Source organism: Microtus oregoni, unplaced genomic scaffold (assembly GCF_018167655.1).
Source record: "Microtus oregoni isolate MIOR12 unplaced genomic scaffold, Mior012 000021F_ref0000039, whole genome shotgun sequence".
Taxonomy (NCBI): Eukaryota; Metazoa; Chordata; class Mammalia; order Rodentia; family Cricetidae; genus Microtus; species Microtus oregoni.
The window spans coordinates 31504456-31527696 of record NW_024543080.1 but is presented as its reverse complement, the minus strand read 5'-3'; the positions used below and the strand labels follow the sequence as shown (position 1 = coordinate 31527696).

General features: G+C 37.2%; 1 protein-coding gene across 3 annotated transcripts in view; it reads right to left on the bottom strand.

Moving 5' to 3' along the window:
- The window catches only part of Arap2 (ArfGAP with RhoGAP domain, ankyrin repeat and PH domain 2), a 174029-nt gene that overhangs the window by 62990 nt on the left and 87798 nt on the right, over positions 1 to 23241 (bottom strand). For all 3 annotated transcript variants that reach the window (XM_041671300.1, XM_041671298.1, XM_041671299.1), the window contains exons 12-19: positions 22198 to 22283; positions 21349 to 21531; positions 20728 to 20902; positions 20166 to 20300; positions 11804 to 11948; positions 10833 to 10935; positions 9987 to 10185; positions 9749 to 9812 (exon numbers count right to left, since the gene is read on the bottom strand). In XM_041671300.1, coding sequence (XP_041527234.1) covers positions 9749 to 9812; positions 9987 to 10185; positions 10833 to 10935; positions 11804 to 11948; positions 20166 to 20300; positions 20728 to 20902; positions 21349 to 21531; positions 22198 to 22283 — 1090 coding nt within the window. The remainder of the gene's footprint in view (positions 1 to 9748; positions 9813 to 9986; positions 10186 to 10832; positions 10936 to 11803; positions 11949 to 20165; positions 20301 to 20727; positions 20903 to 21348; positions 21532 to 22197; positions 22284 to 23241) is intronic.

Here is a 23241-nt window from a genome sequence, read left to right as displayed (position 1 = left end):
AATGCAAATTATTCATATCTATATCATATCCCCCTTTAAATGTAAAAGAACATTTATAAACATTTTTTGGGAATATGGGCGCAGTTATTTCTCTCCAAACTGCTTCCTGCTGAATGGGGGCGTCGTTAATTAGGTCTTTCATGGTACAACCTGTGTGCTAGTTTCATCTCAGTTGGCAGTTGAGCGAAGCAATTTTTTGAAGGCGTTCACACCAACCCTTCAGGAGGGCGTGGTCCATCATACCAAATCGGAATAGAAGAAATGAACAGCGTCTCATCCTCTGTGAAAACAAAATAAGAAACTCCTTTCCAAAGTATCATATCCTTAGATCCAAATTCATAATATCTATGTTGGATTAGTTCAGCAGTATTTATAAATAAATATCTTTTAGCATCTGTTTCTCCTTCCTCAGCATTTAAACAATTCAAAGAGAGCATAATAGCATACAGTATCAAAAGTCTCTGTGTATTTTCCATCTTTGTACGCTTTGTTTTAACCTCTATTTTGTTTATTTTTACTTTCAACTCTTTGCTTTTTGAGACAGGTTCTCTGTATCTTTGACCTGAAGTAACTCTGTAGACCAGGCTGTCTTTGAACTTTCAGAGATCCGCCTGTCTCTGCCTCCCAGGCATTCAGGATTAAAGGTGTACACTACTACACCTTGAACTCACAGAGATCTGTTTGTCTCTGCCTTCTAGGCACTGGGATTAAAGGCGTGTGCTACCACACACAACAACTCTCTTCCTTTTTTTTTTTTTTTGTTTTTTACTTTAAGAATTTTGACTTTTAGTCTGCATATATTTTTAACACGCTGTAAATCATTTAGAAATTTTCTGTCTTTGAATCTCTCTTTACTGTATATCTCTCTTTTTCTGACCACACGAGTCTTTAATTTACCAAGCAATATCAGTAGGATTAAAGGCGTGGCTTTGCCGGCTGGATCCAGCCCATTCCTTAGCTTTCCAGCCTCATGGCTGAGGTACTGGCTGTAGCCAGCAAGCGAGCTTCAGCAGCCTTTGCTTGCAAACCGCACGAACCGCCTGTGTAAAAGAGTCAGAGTTTGTCCTGGCAGGACAGCCCAGAAAGCTGGCATTTTTAAACGGCGCAGCTTTTTTCCTGCTGCGGCTGAAAACCGAAAAGCATGTGTTCAGCATTTCGTCAACACCGTTTAAGTGTTTCGTGGCAGGACCTCTTAATGAGCTGCAAGCTTTGCAGCTAAAGCTGAGTCAGGAAGCCTCTCTTAGATGAGGCGCTTGCTTGCCTCTAGCAAGCAGAGTAGAACCGAGAAATTGCTGCTACCAAGAAACCAGGCACAATGCTTTCATTTTGTTCTAGAATTACTTCCCAAGCTGTCTCAGGCTTTACGTGGAAGCAGTTGTCCACGTGGGCGCCATATGTGGTAATTGGGGCGGCGGCGTGGCTGCGTCCCCAAGACCCCAGCCGCCTGCCCGGCTAGCTTATGCCCGAAATAATTACACAGACACTGTATTCTTTTAAGCACTGCTTGGCCCTTCTGCCCTAGCCCTTACTGGCTAATTCTGATATCCCGATCAACCCATCTCTAATAATCGGTGAGCACCGGTCTTACCGGGAAGATTCTAGCCTAGTCCATCCTGGGTCGAGCTTCATCCCGGGAGCGGGGCATGGCGTGTGTCTGCCTGGGAGCTGGGAGTATGGCGTCTCCCTGAGGCGTCTGCTCCCGAGAGCAGAGCCGTGGAGTCTCTCTCAGGCGTCTGTTGCTGAGAGGAGAGCTTTCGAGTCTCTGCCCTCACTTCCTGTTCCTCCCAGCATTTTGTTCTGTTTACTCTTCCCAGCTATCCTCTAACCAATAAAATGGGCCAGGGCAGTGCCTTTATTAGCCAATGACCTTCCTCCATCATTGAAATATCTAAATAAATTATTATTTATAATGGTTTGAGTTTAGACAACTGAAATGAACCTGAAGTATCTTGAAATAAACAATGAATGAGACTGTACAAAAAATTATACATTAATAACTAACGCTGAGAAGCAAATACCATATACCATAAATATGACTTAAAAAAGAATAGCCTAAGAATTTATAGAAAAATGAAAACTTTTATGTGTGCAGCAGAAATATGGTCATTGATCATTAAAGAATAATACACATAAAAATGCATAAAAAAGGCCCGGCGGTGGTGGCGCACATCTTTAATCCCAGCACTCGGGAGGCAGAGGCAGGCGGATCTCTGTGAGTTCGAGAGCCTGGTCTACAAGAGCTAGTTCCAGGACAGGAACCAAAAACTACAGAGAAACCCTGTCTCGAAAATTCAAAAAAAAAAAAAAAGAAAGAAAAAAGAAAAAAATGCAGAGACGATATGCATAGTCTAATAATCATAGCTACATATATATGTATATGTGACATATATTACAAAAACAGCAATGCCAGTTTTTCCAAACACTTAAGATGCAAGAGTATATAACAAGACACAAAGTATTTTATAGCGCACAGATATTCTGACAAGCCATTTGCCTATATGTACAATGAAATGTAACGTGTATATGCAAAAAATTTTGACAATACCAAGAACAAGACTCTGTAACAAGCACATAATTTGAAGTGAAGGCAAAAAATCTGCTTCTGTCCCTCTGCCGCGCGTGTGTGCTTAGCAGTAAGCCTGTTTATTAGTTCATCTGATAATGGATGTAAGCTTAGATCTGCCAAATTTGGGAAAGCTCAACTGACTTGGAATACATTTTTCTATACATTTGAATAATGTCTACACAGAACAGAGACTATATGATTATAGCAATGTATAAATTCTGTCATATTTTCCAAAACATCAAACTGTCTTTAGTTAGAAAACTCATGAATATTTTGTTTCTTTATTCCTATATATCCCTGTTCAAAATAGTAGCTATAAGAAACAACCTTACAGTCAAGGTATGTGGAACTAACTTCTGAAGCATGTCAACTGTGTTCTGCACTGAGCTTTGAACCACCGAGCGGGAAAGCTGTCTGCAATACTCTTCATTTATAAAAAAGCAAACTAAAGCAAAGATGATATTTGTTTGAGGCCCAAGGATAAGGAAGGTCTGGGAAGCTAGTTTTTTATTTACTTTTATTTTTGAGAACTTTATACATGCATATAGTCTGCTTTGATCATATTGACCCTATTCCTCCCCTACAATTTCCCCTACCCACCACCAACCACTCCTTTTCACTCCCAACATCATGTGCTCTTTCATTTAAACACAATGAGTTCACTTAGTGCAGCCCATACATATGTACATGGATACAGAGCCATCTACTGGAGATGGTTAGCCTCTCAGGAGTCACGTCTCTGAGAAAAACTGATTCTCCCATAGCAGCCATCAACTTTCAAGAACTTTCTAAGTCTGCCAACTATCACCTAGTCTATGATCCTGTGCTCAAGAAATAAAAATCTAAACTCTTGGTCTTCAGTTCCAAGACATGTTTGTTCTAGAAATGACACTAAAGTGACTTATTTTTTGTCTTCCTTTGACAATGTCACAAAATATGGTTTCCTGAAGAAGCTAGATCAAAGACAGTACTGGAAGGAGTCTGTAACTTGGTCCTATTTGAAGACAGCAATATCTATCTCTCTTCTTTTAAAAAGAGAATCAATACTGAGAGTGGTTGTGTAAACCTTTAATCCCAGTACTCAGGCAACAGAAGCAGACAGAACTCTGAGTTCAGAGTTGGCCTGAACTACATAGAGGATATGATGTCTTCAAGGGAGAGAGAGAAAGAGAAACAGAGAGACAGAGATGAAGAGAGACAGAGAAAGGCAGAGAAAGAAACAAAGACAAAGAGGCAGAGACAGACACACAGGGAGAGAGGAGGCATATATTCTGCCTTGGAAAGTGTTCTATATCTGTAAAAGATATAGCTCTAAGATATCTGGAAATGCTCACTGCAGCTTTGTTTCCAGCTCCTAAGGAAGCTCTCAAAGAAGAGCATATTAATGACCACCACAGTAGGTATTCTGTTTCTAATGGGAAAAGATGAAACATTTTACTTCTGTGAGTGACATTTGCTCATTAGATTTGTAAAGCACTCATTTTAATTGTGTGGTCAAAACATTTTTACAAATGCCTATTCCCATGTGACTCCTAATAAAATCAATGAATAAAAACATTCCCATCATTGCCAAAACTCCCACAAAATTTTTGAAGGGATCCTATCTTCTATACATCACCCACAAAAACATCTGGTCAGTTCTCTGTCAAATATTAGACTCTTCGCTGATCATTTTCTGTAAATAAAGGCCATGCTGTTACATTTTATATCTGGTCTCATTTATTCAGCATAATATTCTTAAGGTTTAGTTATATTGTTAGCATAGATATCTTTAGAATAGTAATTAATTATTTAGTATTCCATGTATGTATCCAACAGACTTTATTTATACATTCTTTCACTAGGGAATATCTATTCTCTTCCCATTTTTTAGTTTTAGAAACTGAGCAGACTTGAGCCATTGTACTGTTATAGCTATACGTTGTAATGTCTTTTGTGTAAATATGCCAAAGCTACCTCACTAGAATATAGAGTAAGTATAGTTTAACCTTATTTTTAAAATTATCTGTCATTGGTAAGATGGCTCAGTGGATAAAGTGTTTGCCACACAATTGTGAGGACCAAGTTCATCAATCATGCAAAAGACAATATGTAAGGTGGCCTACCTGATACTCAAGAGGTATCCCTTGGCAAATTGGTTAGATAAGCTTGAGAAACCCTAAAGTTCCAATCTCAGTATGAGAACCTGACTCAGTAAATAACGTATAGAGGGATAAAGAAAGACATCTAAAGCCTACCTTTGAACATACACGACTACTATCTGTGCCTTAAACGTTATACCGTAAGTGACATTACAGCAGGTGTTTGTGCCTGACCTCTTAAATGTCCACACTGCAAGTGTACAGATAAGTACTGAGGAAAGGATGCAAAAACAAACAAACAAACAAAAAACGTACAAAGACATCCAAGCTTTACATGTTTCCTTCTGCTTTGATATCCTATGAAGCCAGGCGCTTGGGACTCCTATGTCTAAAATCTGCCACATTGTGCCTGGGTTTCCCGTTCTCAGTGCCATACGTGTCTGAGAAAGCCAAGACCACCTAAAGGCTCACCTCATTTGATTCCTTTCTTTCTATAATCATATTCCAGAAATACCAACTGTTACAAAATCTGAAAACAGTTGCTTCCTCTATTCTGTCAAGCTTTCTAGTTATTTAAAGAGGAACAGCATGAGCCATGAGTGATTCCAGGATGCCAGAAACAGGTGTCTGGCACACTGTATTTAGCAGTGTGACCCTAACATCTACTTTTTACTTTAGCTACTTTATTTTCTTCTACTCCTTCAGATAAGAAATCAGGACACAGAGAAGGAATTTTAGTAAGAAAAAAGAAAAATGCTAATTATTAAGAAAATATGCAGATACAGGGTGGCATCAATGAGAATAATAAATTAAAAATATTATTATAAATAAATTGTATATATTGAAGCAAGAGCTCAATAAACAGCCTCAAGCCACCTGATTCCTCAAGGAGGATAGAGCCTGTTTTTCACTCTCATCTCTCACACTATGAGACAAACACTTGTACAGGGAATGTGAGAAAAGAGCTTTGTTGATATTTCACTGACTGCAGAATGAATCCACGTCCTCACATTTAACAATAACTTCTAAAATGTTCTTTTGGGGGATGCTTTCTGCATTCTTGAAAAGGTCCTGAAAGGCTTAGGAATTAATTTAACTGGAAATGCAATATGCCATCTGCCTGTCTTCTCACACCACGGCCTCAGTTTCTGTCTTCCAGTTCTCAAGGTTAAGTCCTACTTGGACTGCATCTCTTCCTAGTCCACACAAATTCTCTAAGCCTGTTTTTCTAGCTCTTCAAAACCCCAGTTTCTCAGTTCCATCACTGTATTTATATTGGAAGCAAGATCTATTAAAACTGTACTTATCCTTTATGGGGGAGGTTATCCTCCTTATTATATGATAAAAGAGACAACTTTATTATTTTTCTATATTTTACTCACCTATTTATTTATTTATTTATTTATTAATGTTTTTTAAGATAGGCTATCACTCCGTAGCCCAGTATCACCTTAAATTCACTATTATCCCCCTGCCTCACCCTTTCAAGTATTGAGAGTACAGCAATAACCTTACATTCTGGTGTACTGAGATACTTCTGAATGAAAACAAATTTTGAAACAAATATAATATATACTTAACATTCACCTTTTATAACAACACACTGCATTCATCTAAATTTCCTGTGTCATAAAATCATTTTAAATGTTCAATAGAATAGTCTTTTCTAAAAGAAAATATAACTGTAGGTCTGATAAGAGAAAAGAATACCCCCCTCTCATTTTTCTGAGCAAAATTCAGAGGAACTCACGGCTAAGAATTAAATCACAAATTTTGCAAAAGCAGTCAAGCTGATATTGTGGGCAATGGGCTACTGTTTAATTTGCAATTACATGCACAATTTAGAAACCACTTTAAGATAATTTAGCCTCAGGAGAATCACTAACATAACCTCTCCCATAAAACACAAATCCAGAGGGAGAGAAAGCACATACAGAATAATTTAATAGAAAATAAGGATCTTAAATTTAGGGTACTAATCTCCAAACTGAGCAAAGTCCTCTGTTCCAAAACCGTGGAACATATTGACATGGCGTTTATTCCCTAGTGTTAGATTCATTATGTCTGAGATTTGCAATTAAAAGCGAAATGCAGTCAGCCTTGGGAGCCATCAAGTGCAATGTACTTTCCTGTAGGTCAGCCAGGGGACTGAAAACAAAAACACATGCAAAGCAAACCATTTTCCCTCCTGTTTCTGATAACACAGCTGAGTTATTTCCTTTGTTTAATATGCCCAAAGCCTTTCTGCAAAGACTCGTGATAGGTGTCTCTGGCAAGTGTGCATGCAGCTTTGGGACACAAAGGCAGCAAAGAAAGGGGCTTATTTGAAAGACAAGCACAGAGAGTGGGGGTTAAAGAGCACAGACAGTTTCTAATTTTGAGAAAAAGGTGTTGTTGTCTGCTGAGTATTTCAGTGAAGTGGAGACAGGATCAACTGTCTAGGAAAATGCCTTCTGACCTCTTGGTCTGGATATTCACTAACTCGCGAAATCTACTCAAACCACGACTATTTATTTTTATATAAAGAAATTCCAACAGACATTGTAAAGGACACAGATTCATATCCCAGGTACAGCACCAGCCTGCACACCAGAAACCCTTAAGTATGATCACCAAAGCTTTATTTTCCAAAATAGTAATTTTTAAAGAACACAAAGAATACACATTAAAGGGAGGCCATCTGGTTTACCTTCTGCTTAGAGCTTTTTAGAGCAAAATTGCTCTGTGCGTGGAAAATATTATTGCAATACTCCTCTGTCTAAACACACTCATGATATGCATATAGAGATAATTATCAAGCAGACTAAAATATATATTTAAATAGAGACTATATACACTGGGTTATTATCAATCTCTGAAGTTTTTCAGTTTAGAGAATTCTTTTTCCATCTTGCCATTAAGAAATATTAATGGATTTATACCCTTTAACCAAAGGTAGATAGGTATGTGAAATGTGTGAAATTAATTCATTAAGTTTTTATGATTCGTGTCTCTGGTTGAAAATGCTAATAGCAAAGCAACAGCAATAGAAACAAAAAATAAAAGGTTAAACTTGCAGTTGCTTAGCTTTCCTGAACATGTCTTACTCACGCTATCATCAACCTGAGTGCCTTAAAGTTGGTTTTTTCTTTGTCTGAAGCAACGATTTTATCAGCCACCAACACTCTACTTTAGCTTACAATCATTATTTAGCAAAGACCTAACTCACCAGAGAAGATGAAAAAAGAAAACAATCTGATAAAACTCTGTTATTTGTCAGAGCATGAAATCGGTTTTTCAACAGTTACGGTAATAATTAACAAGCCATGTGTGAGACAAATGAAAAAGGGAACACTCTTCATGAAGTCACCCAGGGCTCACCCTGACCTCCAGTTCACAGAGCAACATCTCAGTATCAAGTAGAGTGGGCTCAATGTCCCACATCATTCATCAGCTCTCCTCAGTGTGTCTTAACTGGGAATAATTGTTTCATGTTGGGCCCTTTATACCTTTAATCTTTCCCTTTTCTGGTCTCTTTTTATCCTTTGAACTCATTCAAGTCCATTCCATCATGAAAGAAACTGCACATATTGAATTCCTAAGTCATATATCCTATATCTGTAATCTCATTATCCTCTAGACATCTTTGAAAGTTTGCCCTCACTAAGGTGTGAGCTGTAATAAATGCAGTTACTTTTAAATGGCCTGGGTTATAAATGGTAACTTTTCAGGAAGAGTCAAGGAAAATGAGTTAGCTATGAATATATCACTGTATTTAGTTTACTCTAATTTTTCCCCATTTCTTACTTTTCATCTTGCTATCTAACAGACATCTCCATTTACTCTTTCCAAAAATGAGTTCTTAATCAGTTATTCCAACCTTACTAAAATCCTATCTCTACTTAGTATGTATTGTTATCCCTAAAACGGCACCATTATTCAGGTAATTGTTGTCGTCAAAACCCTGAAGCCATCCTAGAGAAGAGCATTGATCTATTCCATCAACACAGCATATTCTTTCCTGATAACATCAAATCACTCATCAACACTTAGGTTATCGGATAACCCATCTCTTGCTTGACTCCATGACAAAACTCTTACTGGAATAAGTTGACTAAAGTTGACTCCTGTCCTGTTCCCCAAAGTCATTCATGAGGAGTTAAGGTAAAAGATTTCTTCAAAAATATAAATGAGATAATTCCACTATCCAGTTTGAGTCCTATATCAGAATTAAAAAAATTACATGCAATGACTTTCAGTGTCTTAAATGATCAAGTACTAGGGATATGTTTGAAATAATTTCTTCCCATTTTCTCAGTCTTCTTCCCTCTCCCATGAGCTACAACACCCCTTTTACATAACATGCTCAGACTTCTAGAGGATCTTCAAGTATCAGTGCCTGCAGGTCTGGAACACGATATCTGAGGTGCTAGATCATAGAACTCCTCACTTTATTCAGACATTTATTCCATCATGATATCTGTGCTCTCACCCTCACTCACACAAAATACTGATCTCATTAGCTCTCTTTCATTAACTTGATTATTTTCCTTCAGAGGATTTATAATTGATAGGCAATGATAAAGAATAGTTTTCTTCTTGAGTATTTGCTTTGGGGTTCTGTTATTATTTATTTGTTTCATTCCCCCCATGGCAGTACTTGCTTTATGAGGGCAGAGAGTTTATTTTTGTATCACTCTGTCCCTAACACTTCAAACATCCCTATGCATTGGAGATGCTTAATTAATAGTTCTTGAAAAACTAAGTGGATTCAAGAAATCAAGATCTAATTATGAATGACTCACATGAACAGGCCATTTGTAGTGTTGCAGACCCTAAACATACACCTACACTCATCAAGCTACTATCATATACCTAAATGAGCACGGCCCAGATCTACAGGAAACTATAAAAATCAATCATGCTACTTTATCATAAGATATATGAAAAATTGTATCTTTTTTGCTATACTCTATGATGAAAGCCTAACACAGTTTTTATAAATAAGAGTTTCTCAAATGATAAGATAATGGTTTTTCCCTTAAGAACTTTACCAAAATATCCTACTTTCTGAGAAATAGAAAACAAAGCAACAACAACAAAAAGACAAAAGGGTACTTACCTCCCTTTTTCTACTAAAAGTAGCACGTCTAATTTTTCTCCATTTTGAACCACTGTGCTGATTGCTGGCGAGATAAAAGGATGAATATTTTTTTAATATTAAAATGCGCTTAGATACACAATTAATATGATTTAGTCACAAGTTTGGGGTTAAGGCTTCGGAATTCCTTGTGAAGCTGCCATCACCACATGCAACTGGGAGGTATGTTCCAACAAGAAGGGGGTGGGGGTCCTCTTACTTAGCTCCTGCAGTCTTCTTAGGTGCATTCTCTCCTCCTGAGCTTCTTGTGTTTGAAGGCAAAAACACAAACTAGACTTGTCCAAAGCAAACCAGCCTTTTCTCCACTGGTCCAGGGCATGACAGTCTTTGTAGAAGAGTTGACCAATCAAATCATAGTCAGCTTCTGTTAAGTTTTCAGCAACAAAGGGAACAAAATGCTGTTAAAACAAATACAGAAAAGTAAGAAAGACAGTGAAAATAGGAAGGCCCTTCCCTGTCTACAGATAGAGGGAAAACTGGAAAACTTATCTTCATTTTCCTGTTTTAAAGACTGCTAAGCAAATGCCAAATTCAGAATAACTAGTAAAAAGACTATGCTATGAAACTTAAAGTATACAGGTAACGCATATTTTTTTTAACCACAGCACCGGATCCCTTGTTTTCTTAGTAACGATGAAAAATGGGAAATATTCTTCCATGGTTCATGAAATTGTAGAAAAGGTCATGTTCTCGTATGTGCTCCATTCACATCATTGGCTAAATCTGTTCCTTTCTTCATGGACATTGGAAAATAACATACCCATGAGAAGGCACAGGGTGGAAAATGGCTTTAAAATGAAGACGTACCTTAATCATCAATAATACACAATTAGCTTTAAGAAGGATTTTTATGAATGTTCTATATGAGTTTCTTGTCTTTTTTAGGCCATAGAGTATGTTTTTATCCTTTTTTGATGGTCATCTTTGAAAACATGAAAAGTTTCTTCCAAAATTATAGCTAAAATGTTCACGAATATTTGAAACTTAACTAAAGACCTCAAGTTAAGGATCTTTCCTGGACTTAGAAAATACAAAATTTAAATACCTTGGCTATCGTCTCTGTCCATTTTCTTTGAATCTGAGATGATTCGGCTCCAAACAAAAAGACACGTTCTGAGGGTAAGTAGATCTCAAAGACAAAGATTGGCCTACAGCAAGCACAAATAAGAAGACACCACCACACAGAATAAATGAGTGTAATTTAAAACTTTCAAAATCAAAAGAATCACTTTATGTAACATCGAAAAATTTTTAATAGAAATATAGCACCTTCAGCTAATAGGTAGGATATATTGGTAATTATATAATAATGACAATATAGTTTTTGTAATTTAATATAAATAACACTGTAAAATATCTCTTATTATAAGTATTATTAAAATTTCTGTTCCTAAAAACCATTTTTTATTTTAATGTTGATACATTTTCATTAACTATTCTATAAAACAAAGTGCAAAACTTTCATGTCAGTATCTCTCAGGCTATTTCTAAAATCCTTCAGAGGTTCATTTAAAGTTTTTAAGTATGTAAAATATATAAATAATTCATAATCTTTTAATTTAAACATTTTCAGACCACAAGAGTACCTAAATATGTCTCAACATTTATTTTCTAATATGATAATTAATATGTTTAAGGATTATGAATATTACTCAGTGATAGTGCTCATCTGATATTGTTTACTTTAAAATGAGCCAATAATCATGGAATCTTCTATTTTCTCATGTTTTATATAAGATGCCCTTTAAAAAATGTTATTATTTTTTGTTTTGGTCCACTATTCAAATTAATTAGAGAAGCAAAAGTACTTTAATGATCAACAATGGAATGTTATAGTATTAACTACTTTTTAGAGAATTTCTTGTGATTTCAGATTAAATGATCTGGTTTGAAGATACTGTAGAATCTTTTTACAGGAAGCAATGGAAACAGGAAAGATAACTAAATCCTCATCACCTGGTACAGGGACTACCAATCCCATTCACCTCCCACATAGATGCTCAAGGGTAGACATACCCAGTATTCAAATAGAAGTCCTCTTTATGGACAACCAAGCAGATAACTTCACTGATGTTGATGGTGCCATTAGGTGTGGTAGACTTGTCATTTTCATAGTAACTCAAGAAGCCGCCTTCCAAAACACACCACTTTTTATTTGTCTCTAAGAATTTAAAACAAGGCAAGTAATAAATTGAACTAACTATAGTATAACCTTTTAAAAACAAATCATAATTGGGTTCAGATAAAGAAAAGGACAAATTCCCTACTTTGTAAAAGAAACATCAGACTAACTCATAGTATATAAGGCTGATACACTTTTGCTTTCAGAGACATTATCATCTAACTGCAAAGAATGTTCCAGACAAAAATGGATGTGACATTGATGACCAGAGAAGCAGGGCAATTCATAAAGTGAAAAGTCTGCCAAACAGCTCCGAAACCACAAAGACTGAGGTTTTCACAGAGTATTATGGGAAGAACAAATAGAACAAAACCTAAAACCACATCTATTGTAAAAGTAGCGTTCAGAATCTACAATGTCCATAGTGTGTTATTTAGGAGTTTTTGAGTTCTTCCTACAGAGGTCAGCACATCATGGATAGAGGCCAAATTCAACCAGCATCACCTGGCATAATCAAACTTTCTTGGTACACAGTGGTACCTGTTCCCTGCGGGTGGCCTGAGGCTCATTGGCCACTACAAAGACTGAACTAAGTTAGGACAGAAACTATCTGACCCACAGAGTTTAAAATTTTGCTATGAGATTCTTTAAAAAAAAAGTTGCTAATTCTTGACTAGGTCAATGGACGGAAGCCACAGAAATGGCTTTAACTGTGGAATACACTCAGGTACGAATTTTGTGGATTTTGATTACTTTAATCAGTATATTTGAAAGAGTAAAGATTAGCAGAAAAGGAAGACCGGGAAAATTAAGTGAACAAGAAAGTGTAAGGGACCCCTTAACTCCTCTGGATCCAATGTATGTTTCTTGCTGCCCGAGAGTGATCAATTTCAGCACAGCCAACTTAACCTCCACTAGAGGAATACACGCACAGAGATTATGGACCTGAGAGAGACCCTAAGCCAGAATCTAAAAACTGCTAATGAGCCACGCTTAGAATCAAAGCATACATGCCTCACATGCACAGGCATGCCTTTCACTGGTTTTTGTTCCATGTTCTCGTCTTTACAGCTCATTTCCATCAGATGGAAGGCTACACTGCGCCCCATGTAAATTGGTTTGTAATGTTATTTATAAAAGAAAAGCATTTAAAGTATATTCAAGATGAATCTATTCCCATTCCTCTCCTAACCCCCAAGTCTATGGTGTTGTAGGACACTAGATCTAATTTCAAAGGAGGGATCTCTCCCCCATATCTATCTATCTATCTATCTATCTATCTATCTCTCTCTCTCTCTCTCTCTCTCTCTCAAACACACACACACACACACACACACAGAGAGAGAGAGAGAGAGAGAGAGAGAGAGAGAGCTACAGTTCATAAAAACCAAAACAACAACAACAACAAAAAGATTCTTCTGAAAGACAACAGATGGCACATTCAAATAAATGCAATCAGAAGAATTAAACAATGTCCTACAAGATTCCAGATAGGATTGATGGGCTCACACCTCATGAGTACAGAATGAGAAGAGAAGAAAATAACTTGTGTTTGTCCAGGTAGGGTTCCCCCACCATTACCCACCCAACCTCCACCCTCACCCACCCACACCCACCTCCACTCCCCACCCCCATCTCCCACCCTCACACCCAACCCCATAGTAAGTTCCTAAGCAATATCACTCCTGAGATACAAGAAAACTGGGTCTCTTCCTCAGAAGAGAGCAAACAAGTCGGATTCTTAACTATGCCTCAAGCACTTCCTGAAGCTGCAGGAAAGCTTACTACAGGAATGCAGGGCTACACAAACGGTCACTCACCAAACAGAGTAGCTGTCAATTATCTTGCCACATATAATAAAAGATTAGAGTCAGGACTCACCTAGACTCATAGAGTACTCTGCAAGAGACTGAGTTCAGCATTCTGACTGACTCTAATCATTTAAAAGAAACCATCGAAAGGGTGGTTGTCCAAGAGCCCTCAGGACAGCCTTGGGGACACCAGGACTTTAACTCAGTGATGCTGGAGAAACACTGGACACCAGAAGTATGAAGGGCTATATTTCTGTTGTTTGATGACACTAACTCTGTGACAATTTGTGAACCTGTAGGTTCACAGTAGCATGATAATCACATAATCAGTAAATGTTGATATTATTTTTAAAATGTTAAACTTGAATGAAAGCATTCTGCCTAAAATACTTGGAAAAAAAAGAAGCCTTGACATAGGAGGATTTCCAACATTTGATTTGATACTATGGTTATTATAATTACAAATGTTCTTTGTAAAGAAATACCTGCTGAGGTAATTCAAAGAAAGGAAACTTCTGAAAATAATAAATAAATTAAAAACATGAGTGAGAGAAGGATACACACAGAGAGAAAAAATACAAATATGAGGATAAAATGATTGAAAACACAAATATTTGTATTATATGCATTATACATACATGGAAATTCTTCATACATTCTTTTAAGTTTCTTTAAACCTCAAATTAAATCAAAACTATGAAATAACAAATACACTGACTTGACTCTTGAATTTTCTTTTATCCCTTCATTGGACCCTTAAAGAAGAATAGCGATGAGAAACTAAGAAAAAGACGATATAACATTTGGCAAAACAATAGCCAAAACCCTGAGGCTGGCAGGACTGATATACTCAGAAAGTATGAGAAGGAGATTCAGGAATGACAAGCAGAATAAATCCTACATGGTCACTGGAAAAGAACGTGAACAGAGGCATGGTCAGGTCTTAGATGAAGGCAATGTGCTACTCCAGGGACTCAAACTTCTGAGACACAGTACATATCCTGTGCCATTGCAGAATAAAATCATGAAAGACCAGTAATTTTTAAATGAAAAAAATTTAAATATTTCCCTAAAATATTTTAAAAGAAAGCCTACATATTAATAAAGTTCAAGAACTAATTTGAAAAGACAGATGGCAATAATAACCTTCATAAAAGAATTCAGAGGAAAATGGCACACCATCTAGCACAAACACACACAGTGCCAGAGATGACTCTTCTCCACCAATTCATCACTGCTATTTACAATCCCCTTAATGGGAAATGTGTTTGGAATGATAACAGTCAGGTAGCCCCATTAGCCGCAATTTAGAAGCAGGCCATCCCCAGAGGAGAGCAATGAGAGAAAATTCCATCCTTCCCACAGCTTCTTCTGCGTAGTCCTTTATGGTTAGGGAGCAGGTTTCCACAGTAGCACACAGATTCAGAGCTAAAACCACCCAGGCTCCTGAGAAACACCAGGGGGACGCAGCCACAGAAAGAGACACCGGATACCCTACCTGGACAGATGATCAGGTTACACATGGTGACAGGAAATGGAAAACAAAATTATAGTACCCAGCAGAGATCAGCCCCTCATTGTCCTCCATGACTCATGAGTTTGTTCCTCTCTCCTAAGACAACTAAGAACCATTCAAAGGCTTTAAACACACAGTGCCCAAAGGACAGATACACAGAACAAATGTGAATCCCAAATCTAATTAGGCAATTTCTAAGCAAACAAATGGGAGATCTTTTTAAGAGGGGGCTCCACGGTAGTGAGGGCTTGAAGAAAATCATCCTACAGTTTTTTTCATGTCTATGACTTCAGTTGCTTTGGAAATGCGCCAGAGGTCAGACAAGCTAGGCATGGTTCTTCTCTTCGAGCATCCAGAATAACAAAGGTGGGGTAGGGAATCTTGACATTCCTGTTGATTTGGGAAAAAATAAAAACCCAAGAAATTGTGATTGTCAATGCCTCCCCCCAAAAAAACCTTCTCTGCTATAGAAACCAAAAGCAGTTTTTGCAAAATGTCCATCAAAGTGAAATCAGGGCTATATAATGGGCTACTCTCAGGACTTGGCCTGGTTAAACAGAGAAGAGTCTGTATGTGAGGACAGAATAAAAGAAGGAGTTCTTAATTTCTCTTCAGTTGGGACAACATTCACATAGGATTTATCCAAACCCTATAGGCAATTGCACAGATAATCTATTTTAGCCTTCCATGGATGGTCTAGTTTAGAGCTAGGATGGCCAAACAAAGCCCGGAGGACAGTGCACCCTAATTCAGAAGCAAACAGGAATCCCCAAGCCACTGTGCCTACTGTGAGCCCTCATAGCCCCTCCCCTCATCTCCAATTCCATCAATCTGGATCATGTGCATAGGCCATGCAGGTTCTACCCATTTTATATGTATGAATCTGTTGAGCCTGCAGAATGACATCAAGTCTGTGCCCGAACCACTGTCTTGGACTTTTTTTTACAGGCGGAGGAAAGGTAACTAAGCTTCCCCAGGTCACATGAGTAGTTACAATAAGAGGAAAGGAGAATTTGATCAGGTAACGTCTGGAAGCTACACTTTAACCACTGAGCAAAACACCCACATGTGTATTACATGATTGGACCATATAACCACTTGTAAAGTGTTGTGATAGAGAAGTTCTATATTTTAATATGGGTGTGCAAAATAAATCTGAGGTAGTTAAGGCAAAGCTATTATTTTCCAGAATGATGAAGTTATTTTCTAAACTTTCAAAAGTGATGATATTCAGCTTCAACTTATGAGGAAAACATGTATCAGCGATTATTTCATTTAAATAAATATAGTTTGGCCTTAGAAACAATTTTTTAAAGAAGTGAACAGCGTAGGCTTTTCCTAGAATAAAGGACTTAAAAAATTCCTAGTTAATGTATGAAATTAAGTATAAACAGAATGAAATAGGAGCCTCAACTAAACCCTATCAACCACTTTCTTTTTTAAAAGCAAAGGCTGCACAAACTATTCAAAGCTAGATACCAGGGGAAAACACACACGGTTGAGGAAGGGAAATAGAAAACAAAACCAGGATGCTATTATTCAGCTCTGCACGGAGGTATAACAAGGCTATCAATCTTTCTTTTCATGAACACTAAACCGAGAAAAGAAAAAGCAAAATACATATCTGTCTTCATAAGCAAGAGTTACAAGAACTTGAGATCTGGAAAAGCTGCATTGACAATGTGAAACCTCTGTCACTCCGAAGAATGCTTGCATTTCATTCTCAGACCCCTGTCCTTGTTTTTAATCATTTTGTTTCCTGCCTGTGCTGACAAGGGCTGATGGAGTGGTACTGTCCAGCGCTTGACTTTCAGAGGCAAAGGTGACAGCCACACTTTAATCTCTATATCTTTCCAAACAATTCATTTTCTTCCTATAAAGCTGGCATTCAACAACAGTAGCAGCAACAACACTGCCGAATCTTGAGAGTGCCAATAACAGGCCCAGAAACACACACTTATTCAGAGTTCAGCTGCTGCTTCTTGGAGTAGCTTTTTCTTAACAAAATATGCTTTATGTCAGCAACTGTATCTTTTGATGTGAAAGTTTCCCCGTTTCTGTGTTTCTGTGGGAGTGGGAATATCCATGACAAGACTCTCAATGTCTGCCTGAAACTTAGAAAATACTGAACCCTGAATATCATATTTTTCCAAAACATACATGAAGATTAAATTATAAATTAGGTGTTGTGAGAAATTAACAATACATAATAATATAAGTATAAAATACTTTAATAAAAGGTTTAAATTCATGTATTTTTCTGAAATTTCATCCATTAATGTTTTTTAATCTTAGATGATGACTGGTAATTCAAACTCTAGTGAAACCACTGGTTAATCATCAAACCACACATACACTCAAGGACCAAATACTAATAAGTGACGTTTGTCATGGGAATTCATTTCTGCCAATAGTTTTGGGGTACTGGCCTTAGGGCGTGGCTTCTGTGTGAGGACATGATCTCTTATAAGGAAGAAGAGTGGTGTCTCTCACTCTCTTGGGAGTGCAGAGCAGAAGTAAATTTGTATGGTTGTTCACATCTCCCTGGGGCAGAGCAGCAGGACAAGGTAACTTCCACCTTGTCTTGTATTTTGTGAGTCTGTATTTTCCCTTTGAATTGCCTTTGTAAATTCATGCTTTGGACTTTGATATTTTTTAAGCTGCTAGTAACTTTTTTAAAGGTACATTCATTCATCCCACAAACATTTGTGTTAACTCAGTGTTAACATTGATTTGGACACCAAATATTTGATGAATCTAAACAAAACAGAGAAACCCAATGCATGACTGGGCTTTCACTTCTCATGGAAGGAATTGCACAGCATCCTCGGAAGATGGTGATGTAACAGTGTAGAGCACATTTGCATAAGGTCACCAAGAGATATTGTTATGTGGCAATGAACCAACCCTTGAAAAATAAGATACCATCGAGTTAGAAATGGGAATTCTAGGTGGGGCTGGAGGAAAGAATACAGCCTTTTTAGAAACAGATGAAGCTATGGAGCCTGGCAAGGGCCTCTATAGAAATGCCTAAAAATGAAGAATGGAGAAAAAGATAATTCCCAGGCCCTAAATATAAGTACCAGGGCTCAGTCTGTAGTGGGATTCTGCTGTTTGCCTTTGAGCAACGGATGAACAGGATCTAAGTTCTATTCTGGAAGTAATTATTTATTTTTAAGTTTGCAGGGAAGCTAAGACAGATATAAGTGGACAAAAAGGCTACAGTACTACAGCATAAGCAAGGCCTGAGGGGGAGTAGAGCTGGACTGGGGTCAGCAGATTCTGCTTTGAGCATGAAACATGCTAATAAACTAGAAAGAAAAAGACACTCAAAAATATCTTAGCAGGAGACAATTTTTAAATGAAGTAATCTCTACTGTACTATATAACTAAGTCTTAGATATCTGCTTGAAATAACTTTTAGAAAAGCATTCCAGATGGAAAAAAATCCTAATTAACTTTCAGATAATGTCACCCATATCTCCTTCCCATGTGTGCTGACCATAGATCAAAGCCAATAACTAATGAAAAATACCTAAAATGTTTTACATGTTTACTGAATGCACACATATTTCTTTTTCTTTTCACTATTTCCTAATAATATTAGGCAGCAACTTCTTACTGAGCATTCCTGTAATGTAATATAAAAATAATCTTCAGATATTTAGAAATATATGGGAGAATGACATTAAGCAATATGCAAACACTGGACTAAGTTATGCAGGGAACCCAAGCACAAGCAAATCAGTTTAGTATCTACATAGGTCTTGAATCCAACACTCCATAAAAACTTAAATCACATGGACAGAGACAAACTTCTTCCACTTTTGATATAAAATATGCTCCCAAATATTTAGTTATCTCATGAAATCTAAAGGGGAAGATTCAGGCATAAAGTTTCAAGGTCCAAATATGCATCACTCACTTCCAGGGTAATTTTTCTAAAGCATGTTTGAAAAAAGATCTGATGAGCCTGGTATTCGTCTAGACAAGATTGGTGTATTGAAAAACTTAAAAAATTTTTTCTACGTCAAGTTCTTGACTATATCTATTAAATTAAGACTGAAAATGGCTCTAGGAAACTCTAGAAATCAGGAAAGGCATTGGCAAGTACTTTGGTTTTGGGTATTGTGCAAAGAGTTTATTTATTGTTAGATTTGATGTATAATATGTACTTACAAATATTTGGCAAAGCTTGCCATTTGTTATCCCTTAGGCCAAGTAAAGTAAAGTAAAATTCATTGCATTGTTTAAAAAGAAAGCATATAAGTTTAAAGCAGAAAATAGCATTTCTTCCTACTGTCCCCCATCAAATGGCAGTCAAGATGAAAAGGCCAGGACTGAAATTCTGAATCACCACTGGCTCCTTCCTCCTTCCTGTGAAAACTGCTACTTATCCTCAGCTTGGTCTAAACTCCTTATGTGTCCACCAATTACTGACCACCAGCTCCTCAAAGCAAAGCCTGACAGAAAAGATTTTTTTTTATCAGAAAAATCTAATGATACACAATTTATCCTAATTTATTCCTACTTTAAGATTATATAACTTTAAAAGAATAATGCTTAAATATGCCTATCAATAAATTTGAAATCAAAAGTGCTTCAAACACCTGGGAAAATGCAGTGTAGATTCAATATCCCCTCAAATTATAATTTTTTAGATTTGAGACTTTTTGTTGGTGATGGTGGTAGTTTTTATTTTTTTGTAATTAGGAACTTTTAATTAGTAAAGTCTACAAAAATATTCCTAAGCCCAAACAACAAAACAAACAAAAAACATGAAATCTGAAACAATTCTGGTCTGAAGCATTTCTGATGAGGGATACTGCAAAGAATTAATGGTGAATAATCGCTACAGATGAGCAAACACCAGGTTAAAAATAAAAAGTCTTATCCAGAAAGAAAATCTAAGAGGAGCAGGAAGGATACCTTCAAGTAGCTTTTTCTCTGTAGAGACTCTGGAAGCAGCAGCCGGAGCCTGATATAAGAAGTCACAGAGGAAGGTGGACTGGGCAGCCTCCTGACTTGACCCACCCTCAGAATGAACATCATGCTGGGGGAAGTCTAGAAAAGGCAAAGAGATTTTACAATTAAATCTGAAACGTTCTAAAGTTCCCTTTTGTTTAGGAATCTGTGATGGAGTTTTACACAAGCAGAAAAGTAGGCCCCTATTAATGACCAAATAAATACAGAGATTTATTTCACTTTGTATAAAATTTAGAAATAAAGCACTTAAGCCACATTTATTATTCATATATGAAAACTGGATTTAATTTTCTAAGAAAAGATTACGCGGGATTAACTATTTTAATCTTCCATTTATAAGATTAAAAGACATAAAAGATATACAAGTCCTATACTTTTTTTCTGTTATAAAGCAGTACTTTAGTAATTACATACTTTTCTTGGTCAAGAAATTAATGTATTTGTTCTTCGACTTTTTACAGGGATGCATCTGAAGAGAGCAGTCAGGACAGCATGGGGAACAAACCTGAGAACTTGTTATGGTAGAGGAATTCCATCTGCAGACTCTGCCCAGCTTTCTTGGCCAGCAGGTAGGGCGTACTGTGCACGGGGTCTCCTGTCGCACACATGGCATCTGCTCCACTGAACAGCAGGACCATCGTTTCCAGCACATCTGGCGTTACTACCGCAGCACACAGAGCCTGGCCATTAAAAGAACATACACCATTTACGGGAAGTGAATGCGAGTCCTGCTCTTAAAAGAAAGGCAAGTTTGTGATGTGTTTATGAAGCAGGTATTTCTTCTCTCCTATACTAATAAAATCACTGACCTGAATCAGGGAGTGGGTCTACTCTCTCTGCAGAGGTCGGCTCTACAAATGGCCACTCTGCATGGGTTAAAATCCTACGTAAGGGCTTCAGAGTCTCAGACCACTGTCTGGTTTCTAGGATGTTCTCCTTGTGAACCCCCCCAATCAATCACGGATATTCCAAAAAAACTTGTGCTGCTATTTTTCTGTAGCAGCTGGGATAAGAGATTTAAAACATTTAAAATGTAATAAAGTGTCCACTAAATTATCTACACTGAATATAGATATATACTTATATATGGCATTAAAATCTGTAGATAGTGTTATATTCAATTCACCTTATTTAACTCTTCTTTGGACAGAGATGCTAAAAGTGTCTTCCTGAATTTTCCTTCTTTGTATTTCTGGGTAATAAAGGTTTTTCTCTTTTCAACTGGTGAATCCATGTGTAGTTCTTCCTCTTTTTGAAGGTTACCAGCCCAAAAGTCATTTGCTCTCTTGTTTCCAATGACAATAAACAGCTGAAATGGAAAAGGCAAAAAAAAAATGCACATAATTTCATTAAATGTGTTTGAACCTGCAAAACTGATTCCCATCCTAAACTAAAACCCAATTCAATATAAAACACAGGAGAGAGCAAGAAAGCCTGCATTCTCAAGACAGACTACAAGAGACAGCAGACACTAGTTCTAATGCAGCATCAGCTGGGAACCTGAGCACGGGCCACACAAAACCACCAGAAGCTGCCTTACTCTTCTAACTCATATTGAGACAGATTGATTTAAATGATTATGCAGTGAGTCTGCCTTAAGAAAGGACAGTGGAGCAGGAGAGGAAACAGAGACAGGTACAATGAGACAGAACCGGTGGAATAATGGCAAAGTATAGCCCAGACACAGAATACTAAATGTTGCCAAATCTGCTCATTCCCTTTTCTAATACTTTCTCATGTGGGTTAAAAAAAGAAAGAATTCTCACTTTCCTTAGTTGCCACATCTTGACATCCCGAGTATCATTAAGGTTCTCTGAAGTCTTTATTTTAAAAATAACTATCTAATTTGGGAAGCTGTGTGCCATTTGCACACCATAGTGAGAATTTCATCTAAAAACTTCTTTAGAAAAGCAAGCACTGCCTACCGCCAGTCTCCTCCTGTCTTTGTTCATGCAGCACAGTGAACAGGACTTACCTCAATGAGCTCATTACTCCAGATACTGGCATCCATTTTCAAACTTCTAACCTTAGAGTCTCTTGGGCCCAATGATCTGTGTTGTCCTGAAGGAAGAGACAATTACATTTCAACTTTAATTTGAATGTGAATTCATTTTGCCTAATTTTTTAAAATGTGTATAGGAGGGCTGGAAATATAGTTCAGTGGTCAAGGGCTTATGCGAGACCCTATTTCCAATTCCCAGCAATCTCTTCCCTCCCCAGCCTAGAAACACAAGTGTGTAGGTAAGGGATAGAGGGACAGTTCACTTAATAAAGCACTTGCCTTGCATGTAAAGACCTAAACTCAATCTCCAGAAACCACATAGAAATAGGTAGGCGTGGTGGTGAGTGCTTGTAATCCCAGCACTGGAAAGGTAGGGGATCCTTTGGGCCTGCCAGCCAGCCTAGCTTACTAGATAATTTCTAGGTTAGGATGAGAATTTTTCTCACTAGATTAAGTAGCTAACAAACTAACTTAATAAGTGAAAAAAAAAAAAACAAACGTATATCTGAGGAATAACACTGAAGGTTGTCCTCCAACACCCACGTGAATGCATATACATAGGTCGTATGTGGCATATATGTGTGTAGCATACATATGTATACATAACATAAATTTAAAGCATCCATTACCTACTCTCCTAAATGCCCAAAGCACTAGGAGTATTCATGGTGATTATACAAAACCAACAGCATAACCAACCAAAATGGGTAACAATTATTAGATTTTTCACAATAATGCATTGCCATTACACTATACTTTAAAAATAATATGCATATATGTGTATATACATATGTAGGTACACGCCTGTGCATGTGTGTGTGTGTGTTTAAATAGCCTGGGATCATCAACCCCCCCCCCTTTTTTTGTACCTGTTAGAAGTGTTCTACTTTTGAGCTATTTTTATGAACAAGGAAAACTTTTCTGGTCAGTTAAATCTCATGCATGTAAGTACAGCTATCAATACAAGACAATCTAATAATGACAATTACAGTAAAAATGAGCATAGAGACCTGACAT